The 9,908-nt window shown below is 34.8% G+C and overlaps 1 protein-coding gene across 1 annotated transcript; it reads right to left on the bottom strand.

Moving 5' to 3' along the window:
• Positions 1–4,278: 4,278 nt before the first annotated feature.
• On the bottom strand, positions 4,279–6,006 carry LOC109080456 (gamma-crystallin S-like). Its single transcript, XM_042716037.1, has 2 exons — positions 5,971–6,006; positions 4,279–4,824 (listed from the first exon to the last, which is right to left on the bottom strand). Exons 1-2 carry the CDS (start codon positions 6,004–6,006, stop codon positions 4,279–4,281), a joined length of 582 nt encoding a protein of 193 aa, XP_042571971.1.
• Between the last annotated feature and the right edge of the window lie 3,902 nt (positions 6,007–9,908).

Genomic DNA, 9,908 nt, shown 5'->3' with positions numbered 1-9,908 from the left:
GGTGGGTGTATCCCACTGAGCATGATGGTGTAGGTAACTGGTGAACCCCCAAAAGTCCAATATCTCCAGCCCCTTCATCTCCCACCCAGGCACAGGGTCATCCAGGCAGGCGTTAAACAGGTTTTTAAGTGCCTCACCATTATACCCCAGCCCTACTGCCATAGTCCAAAACTCTTGAGCCAAACCACCCACCTCACTCCCCCTTTGACGAAGGGTGGTCAAGTTCAAGAGTCTCCCCCTCCGCTCCTCCATAGTGTCTGGGGAACGGATACGAAATCCCACACCACTGGACCTGGGCATGATGGAGTCCTTCTGTCACAAACGTACACACAAACAGAAAGAGCCAATAGCAGTGTTTAATGGGTTATCCAAAATCGTAATCCAGTCAGGCAAGAGGTCAATATCCACAAAGGCAGTCCAATACAAGAAACAGGACCTCACTAGGGACCACAAAAAGCAGGGTAACATAAACCAAGGACTCCATGACACTGATAGAAACAAACAGGGTATATATGGACAAGTGACAACGATGAAAGTGGAAACAGCTGAGGGCAATTAACCGTGATGAATCGGACAAAGGCTTGTGGGAAATGTAGTACCTGCAGTGAGGTGACTATATGGGGAAGTGAGACCACTAGAGACACACCCAGGGATACACAGACCAGACACTGTGACAATTAAAAATAACTTCAATTTGAGATACTTAGACTGAGAATGAAATTGCAGCCATGTCAGTCTGCATTCTTGAATCTATGCCCACAATCAAACCATGATGTGACGAGTTCTCAAACACACACTGATCACATATGATAATATGATCAGTGTGATGATATGATGATATGATAACTTCATTGTGGCTGATATTTATATGAAATGCATAGAAATGTCCTGTCATCCTGATGGGAGATTTCTAGATATCCACACTATAGTTCATTTATATAAGTGAGTATAGCAAAATAAAGTAAACTGTGACATATTATACCCCAAAATTCTTCATATAGTGGACTACCAGTAAAATTGAAAAAAATAAATAAAATAAAATTGGGGCCAAAGATTATTCAGACACTTTGACCTGAGCATGTTTTGCCTAAGTGTTTTTTCTTGAATTGCTAATGCAACCTTTTTACACCACAGACTGAACTAAACAATGCTTGGTAATTAGTCGACAAAGTATTGACAGTTGTGTAATTTTTGCTTGATTGTAGTCCATTACATACCTTTCTATCAAAGTTATCTGACATTATCAGGATGAATTCGTTCTGACACAGTTTAACTCTTGTCATATTTTATTACCATTTTCTAGACTATAGCAAATAAACTGTGATAATATGAGAAATGTTGAAGGTGTCTGAATAAATGTAGTTTTGACTGTATATTTAATTTTTACAGTGAATACTATGCAGTGCTATTTTACATTTGATTATTCTGTTTCTGTACCTAGACACCTACAAACTTGAAAAAACCTAAATATTGTGTAAATAGCACAAATAAATAAACATACAAATTAAATTATTTCAAACAGGGCCCACTGGTAAAACCTGCACCTGTGCCCCGCTAACCCCACGGCCCTGTTTATGACAATTTCACATGCAACTCCATTATATATTTTTGCTCATTCATATTTGCCAATTAGAAAAGGACAGCACATTACCACGTACTGGAAGGCAACTAAGTTCAATTCCACCATTCCACTCACACAAATGCTGTTCACATTCGAGAATTCAACACAGTGCTGTACTCGAAGAAGAGTTTGCTGTTGGTATCTATCTATCCATCCATCTATCTATCTATCCTTTGATTTATTTCTAAAAACAGACAGAACATAATAAGTGAACTGAGACCAAGTATGACTCCTGGGTGATGAGCTGCAGAGCAATCGGCTGGTTTCTAGGGAAGGGAGTTTTCGACTTTCATTCCTCTGAGCCACAGTGGGAGTTTTAGAGGGTGTTGTGAACTAGGCTACGTATCCTCTATGGTCATAGCGAGGTTAATGTGAAGAACAATATCAAACACATGCTGGAGGTGTACCTGGAATCTGGAGAAGACAGGACAAAGCGAAGGAGAAAATGAAACAATACCATCAGTCATCAGTGTCTTTGTAGTCTATATAGATGTGAGCTGCTGTTCTCTTTCACATGTCACAGATCATTCAGAAGGTGTAGTTTTGTCATGTTTCCTGCAGGAGGAGCTGGAGACCTCTGTCAATGTGCTGGGACAGGATCTGGATCTTATTATTTGGTTGTTAAGTGATGATGTAAGAAGCGCTGTTTCCGTTTTAGATGGTGATGTATTTTGGTTTTGTTAGGGTGTTTTTTATTGGTGGTGTTCGGGTCCAAGCCTCAACTAGCTTAAGTTTTCAGTCGTTTTTGTGAACACTACAGGCTCCATGCTCACAGCGTCCCAAACAAAAAATTATTTGAATATTTATTTATATTTTCATTGTCTGGCTATCTGGGATTTCGGTATGGACTTAAAGGTTAGGATTAGAATTTTTTTTGTTAAGGATGTTTAAGTTTTTGGTTGTATTTTATCACATTTTGTTTTTTTGTAGTGGTATTTTGTTGAGCGTTTGGACAAGTTTGACAAGTAACAATATACAATATCACCTTCCCAACTTTTATTTACCTTATTTATCTCACATCAAGCTATTTGTCACAAAGGGCAAAACCCTGCAAAAACACAGAACTGTAAAAGTTCTTACAGAATTTGCACACCTTGAGTACAATTTATTCCACTTCCACTTTTACCTCCACAGCTTTATGTTCTTCTTCATCATCTTTTTCAGATTAATCAACTGGCAAACAGGTCGAAACAAGCTGCAGACTGTAAACATTTTGGTCAAATTTGTACCTACAGTAGTTTAAAAATCAGGAGCATGTACAAAATCTACACTATATAGTCAACATTTGAAGTGGATCAAAACCTTCCCTCAAAGTTGTCCTAAAACCAAAATGTGTTCTTGTCTTAGTACAACTTTGATTAACTTTTTTGATCCACTTCAAATGTTGACTACTGTATTAACTTACTGAGACTGTTTTGTGTGTAAACTGCTGTTATATTGAGCATTTTTTATTTTCATGTTTCATCGAAATGCTGCAATATTGTAAAAAGATGACAGCTGTGTGCATTAAAAACAATAAAATATATTCAGCACATTTTGGTTCTCATTTTCTTATTTTGATTGTTGTTCAAATCTGTCCAGCTGGTTTTATTAGGCTTTAGAAACTCTCTAATTAGTGTATAAAAACAGATTAATTAGTGATACATTAATCACAAACACATATATGAACCAGCGGAAGTAATACTCAAAATAAAACAAACATTTATTAGAGAAGAAATAAATACTTGCTCCACCATTGTTGTTGATGCAATAGTTTATTTTTGTCAGCTTTTGACAATAACAAGCTGAAATGCATAACATTTTCCCCCTAATAACCTGTTTTCCCCATTAATCACACAAGAAAGATATAACTGAACTCCTGCATCCTAAAAGCTGAAAGATTAGATGTAGAAAAAGACTGATTCCATATCAATCTGTAAAAATGAGCACACACACAGTATATTACCAAAAAATAAATGGTCCATCAGTTACCTATATTTATCCATCACCGAACAAACCTGTCCTAATATAACACAACCCTTCACCATTATCTTCTGTTAACTAGTGCCTATTCACCCAACATCCAGCACCACATTGTGAATAATAATAATAACAACAACATGCATATAGAAAGCTGCTCAAACACCAACATAAATCAGCTATTAGTCCCAAATATCAGTCTACTGTATTTGTGAAGAACTAAAATCAAGGTAAAATCTTCCCCCACTATAGTTTAATAGCTGTTTCTTTAAACTGATTTACTTTCATGATTTTACTTTCTCATCACTGATTTTTCATTGCACTGCTCTTTTTCAGCAGTATCTGCCACACACTTTATTCACAAAATAATCTCATTAAGGCACATGTGGCTTACATGTAACTCCTTTTCTAGATGCTTTGGATAAAAGCATCTGCTAAATGAAATTAATTGCATGATATGATATCATGATACGATAAGTAATTAATCAAGTTATTCCCAATTCATTGTGTATATTGCCAGTTGCAGAGAAAACAATTAAAATAAAGTAAAAGATATAACATAATTGTGAGAGCAGAGTGAATCACTTATTAGACCATTTTTGTTTAGAAATTATAATTAAACATCAAATTAATGGATTTAAACTAACAGTCCTACTTTAAAGATGAATGAGGGAAATGGATGGATGGAGTTATAGAATTTACTCTGTCACACATTTAACAGAGAGAGCAGGAGCAGTGGGGTCACTGGCACACCACGACCCAGGATTGGGATACTCCCCCTTCTGTAGTTGGTAACGGGGTTCAGCATAGTCAGGACCCCCATAGAGATCCCAGACACCACTGAGCACCTTACAGGAGTGGACCTCATTTATACCACAGCCATCCAATGAACAACAATCAACTGTTGTCTCAAAGTTTGGGCCTTCAAAATTCACCTTTTCATAGAGGTGGATCTTAAATGGCAGACATTCAAGAGACCAAGCAGGATCAGGAACGGGAGCTGGAGCAGGAGCAGAAGCAGTGGATTTGCAATCGCTCAGTGCCTTATGATCGGGATACTCTCCCTCCTTCAGTAGGTAATCATCTCCATTGTAGCCACGACCCTTCCAGAGCTTCCAGACGCCTCGGATCACCTTACAGGAGCGAACCTCTGTTATACTGCAGCGGTCCAATGACGGACAGTTCCCTGTGATCAGACACTTGGTACCTTTAAACGCATGCTGATCGTATAGCTCAATTACACACTTGAAGAAAAAGAGAGAGAAGAGAGAGGGTGAGTTTTTTCCCTTTGAATCCAGTTACTGTATGTGGAGTTTCAATGCGTTGCTTCTACCGCCGCTCGTACTGCCGCCGCGGCGTCTGCAAAATGCATTTGCAGCTTTTGACCGCTATTTGAAAATATATTTGTCTGTACACTGATTAAGAAATTGTTGCGTGTTTTATAAATTATTTTCTTTATTTTAGTAAAACGTGAGGCACTGTATAATTTCATTAATAGACAACTTCAGTGATTTTAAAGGGAGCCGCCGTTACTTGCTTACATAGAATTTAAGTAAAAAAAAAAAAAAAAAAAAAATTGCAGCCGCATTTAAATGCAGGTGTGTAAAATGTCTGCGTGCAAGATTTGCGGGGCGCGAGTGATGGTGAGTGCACGCGCAGCATTTATTCTTATTTGTTTTATCTTCATTACAAAACTTGTTTGGTTTTATTTTGGATAATTGCATGTAAAAAATAGTTTACGTTGTAATGCATATGCAAAATGTGAATAATTATTCATATTTAAGTGTTTGTGCGAAAATTATTACTGCGCATGCAGGACAGGGAGGCGCCCTCTAAATCACTTGAATTTTTTCCTGATAATGAATTAACTTAAAATTGTGGTGTCTCACATACATGATAAATATATCTACAGAAAGCTTGAAATGTCTTTTAAACGAATCAATTCAGAATGAAAGCATTATGTAATTATGTAATCTTCCAGCCGACAAGAAAACATTTGTTTATTAATAAATAATTAAAATGTCTATTTTTTTACAATTATTAGGCTACTTCTGCCTGTGCTTTGGGGCAAACTTAATGCATGTGCTTGAGCGTGGAATATATTAAGGCTCATTATGGATTATAGTTGTAAATTTAATATAAACCTGCGATTAGTTGAATAATGACAAATGAAGGACTAGTAACTAGAAAAATCTTACGTGGGGGGCAGACCTATTAAATGGCCTCTAGACATCTCTGTTAAAGTTTTTAAAGCATTTTATACGCGTTTGCATAAATTCTTCTTTCAGAACGGTCTGTAATTGAGAGATACCTTAACACTGATTTTTCCTCTGAAACACAAAAACGAAAATTGAAATAAAATTGATTTTTTTTTTTTGAGAATGGCCAACCCTTCTCTGCAGATATTGTTGCTCCTGTTTGGGCATTGTAAATAGGCTACAAAAAAAAAATAAAAATAAAATAATAATAATAATAATAATAATAATAATAATAATGTCTCCAAAAACTCCAAAATGTTTTTTTTGTCATGTCTGTAACGCATGTGTATTCCCAAATTTAAAAAAAGCCTATAAAACATCATAGACGGATCATACTGATGTCTGGACTCTGTTTGGGATTTAGAAAAACATAAAGAGATGGTTCAATATATTGGTTATAAGGCTACATTCTGTGAGAATTTATATTTCATAGTCTAAAAAAAATATTGTATAGACGAAACAAAATACAATTAACGCAACAGTTTGCGAATTTATTTATTTATTTTTTTGAGTTAAGGCAACTTCCTCTGAAGTTATAATAACTAATAAACTATATTGCGCTATACATTAGTCAACATTTGAAGTGGATCTAAACCTTTCTTCAAAGTTGCCCTAAAACCAAAATGACGAGTCCTATCTAAACCTGTTCTGCAAGTTTGATACCCTCATAAGACACTGTCCATATGAAAGACCAAGAGATTCACACCTTTATCTCGACCCCCACAAGCTATACAGAACTACCCCCCAACCCCCTCCAGCTGAGCTGAATTCGGTCTGTTTTTTGTCTGTGAGGAACGGTGTGTTTTCATGTTACTGGGTTGAAACATGCCTGCACTCACAGCAGCCCTACTCTTTTTATTCATTATTTTCCCGCAGCCCATATTATTGTTTTCACAAGACCATAATAATAACAAATTATCAATTGATAATTAATCATTATTTTACGAAAATCATTGTTATTTGTGAACGTAGCGTTTGAGGAAGGCTTTAAGACCAAGCGGAGTCCTCCATCAGCTGCTCCCGCTACACAGCGCGCAGGACTCGCGCTAACTGCACTCAGCTTCAAAGTCCGCAAGTGTTGATTTAACTAAATCAGTTTGAGCGAATACAACTTACTGATCATGAGCCCGACATTTAGCAAGACAGAAAAACATTCAGTCTACCTGAAGGAAGATGTATTTCATTGTAAGTTAATGCTGTTAAATAGAGAGTTAGAGTTAGAGAGAGAGAGAGAGAGAGAGAGAGAGTTAAATAGAGAGTTAAATAGAGAGTTAGAGAGAGAGAGAGAGAGAGAGAGAGAGAGAGAGAGAGAGAGAGAGAGAGAGAGAGAGAGAGAGAGAGAGAGAAACCCGTGTTGGCTATTCCTTAACTTGGAGCTCATTAAATTGAAGTACAAATTCAAACACCACAAGTAAACTGTCAGTGTTCTTTTATTGAAAAGTATGCATTTTGTTTATTCACAGGCTATATGGGTGAAATAATATTTTAGTTAAAAATTTTAAGTGCCATTGTTTAAAAAAATGCTTTATTGGTTAACGTTTCATAGACCTTCAGTTGTTATGCTTTAAAATCCCATAACATTTGTAATTTCACAGTATTTTCAACTCCTAAATCACTAACCTTTAAAGTCACAATTCTATAATGGTCAAATTTACTCAGGCCGATGGCACTTTTAAATACATGTTTTTTTTTTTTTTTTTTTTTTTTTTAGAATAATTGTAGACTACATAAATAGGTGAAGCAAAACAAATATGAATAATATTTGGTTTTTATCTTATTTTTTTTTTTATTTTTTTTATTAATGAATAATTATTTTTTTTATGAATGAATATGATTGATTATTTTTTATTAATAGAAATAATTTAAGCAATTAAAACCTGATAACATATTATTAATTCATAGAAATAATTTAAGCAATTAAAACCTTTTTTAAAAAACTTGAACTTCAATACTATTAAACTGACTTTAAAATCTCAAGGAGTTTATAAGTTAAAAAGGGTAAAATGTCACAGTGCATGTTAAATAGCCTAAATGAACTTGTGTTAACAATATAATTAGAACTAACAATATAATTCGATTTTTTTTTAAAATGAACAATTCCTGTATAGCAACCTTTATATCAAACATTTTTAAATCGTCTACAGCTGAGCAACGCGCGAGGCAGTTTGAGTGTGCGAAATGAATGTGCTGCAGAAAGTCATTTTCAGATGCAATGAAAATAAAAAAAAAATAAAAAACCCTGGATAGCCTAGATTAGGCCCAGACTCTGTTCCTAAGTATATAATAATTATAATTACCCCACAGTAACAAATTTTAACCGATTAATCGCCTATTTTCGTTTGCTGCATGTTATTTTATTTTATTTTATTTATTTATTTATTCTTTTTTTTAAAACAGGCTAAAAAATAAATTAAGTTTGTGAGAGGAAAAAAATATATAAGTCATGTATAAGTTGCATTTTATTACATTCAGAAATAATAACGGCTGGCCTAATAATGTTATAATGTGCCAACAGGATATTTTTAGTTCTCTTCACTTTACAACAAATCCTTTACATTTAACAAATTTATCAGAACAGAACAATAATTACAAATATATAATTCTAATGGATAAATAAAATTGCAGTATATAATAATATAGGCTTAGCTATAAACAAACAAAAATAAAAATAAATGAATAACAATTTAAATCGAACCATAAGGTAAGGTTGGGCTCTCATTCGGGAGAAATCCAAATGTTTCCATATTTGTGATGCTGCCTATTTCAAGCTTAACTATTATTCATTAGGAAAAATAGGCTTTGTAGTTCACGCGTGTTTCAGTATAGACAGAAAATAATGGGCTCTCATTCGGGAGAATTAACAAAAATATGCCAAAGTGGACCGCTGCTCGCGCCGAGTGGCACGGTGAACGGCTACTGTTTCCAATGAATGTGCGCGAGGCACCAGTGCGATCAAACAGCTGAAACAGAAAATACAAAATCTTTGGTCACACAGTAAAGGCATAATTCAAAAATGCAAAGTGTTAGCAGTTTGAAAAATCAAGAATGATAACAGAATTAATAATAATTATTGCAAAATGCTGGACCGTTCTCATTTCTAGTTTTAAAACTTAAATGGTTTAAGGCAATCAATTTGCCTCAAACGGTTTGAGTAAACCTAACTTGTCAGGTTTTTAAGGATATCTGTTTACTCAAACGGTTTGAGTTACTGTGACTTGTCAGGTTTTACAGTGTACAACTGACTTCAGACACAGCCTCACTAAAACCTGACAAGTTATGTTAACTCAAACCGTTTGAGGAAACCGATTGCCTTAAACCATTTAAGTTTTAAAACTAATTGTTATGAGTACTCTGAACTTAATTCAGTTGAGTTCACTGAAAGAAGATATACATTGCAATTAAATAATTAAGTGATTAATTGAGTGATAATTGTGAATTAGTGATGAACGCCTGCTGTTAACAAACAGAATTACTGAAGAAAAGAGAAACACAAGAACTACAACTGACTTCAGACAAAGCCTTAGATAAAATAAACTGAAATAAAATACATTAAATCTCTCAAGATCTGATTAAACAACCCCACAAACAGCATCACCAGCTCCACTTATTAATAACCAGACTGACTTTATTTCTGTCAGACGTCTACAGAAGATCTGATTGAGAATTAACTAAGGTTTAGATGTTGATTTATTGTTTCATTTGAAGTAACCATGTTAGAGATCAGTGTTTGCTTTAGTTGGGCTCTTGACCCTTGATTTCTGTCTTAGTTTTTTCTCTGGCTGTCTCTGTCTTAGTTTATTTTATTTTTTGGGCGTTAAAATATCATCAGGTGTTATACACACACTCACACTCTTAGAAGCTGCTTTTATCCAAAGCAACTTATTCAGGTTAGCATTTTTTTTTTACCTAACTTTTACCTAGATGTTGGTTGTTATACTGTATATTAGTGATGATAATCATTGATTATTGAACTGTTTGAAGTTGGTGTTGTGTAATTAGTTGGATTGATTACAGTAAAAGTGATTCTAAGAGCCAGTGGTTCTGTGATAATCAGTTAATATAAAGAACTT

The sequence above is a fragment of the Cyprinus carpio genome, chromosome B1 (genome assembly GCF_018340385.1).
Source record: "Cyprinus carpio isolate SPL01 chromosome B1, ASM1834038v1, whole genome shotgun sequence".
NCBI classification, from domain to species: Eukaryota; Metazoa; Chordata; class Actinopteri; order Cypriniformes; family Cyprinidae; genus Cyprinus; species Cyprinus carpio.
Note: the sequence above shows the minus strand (reverse complement) of the source record. Positions and strands in the feature narration are given on the sequence as shown.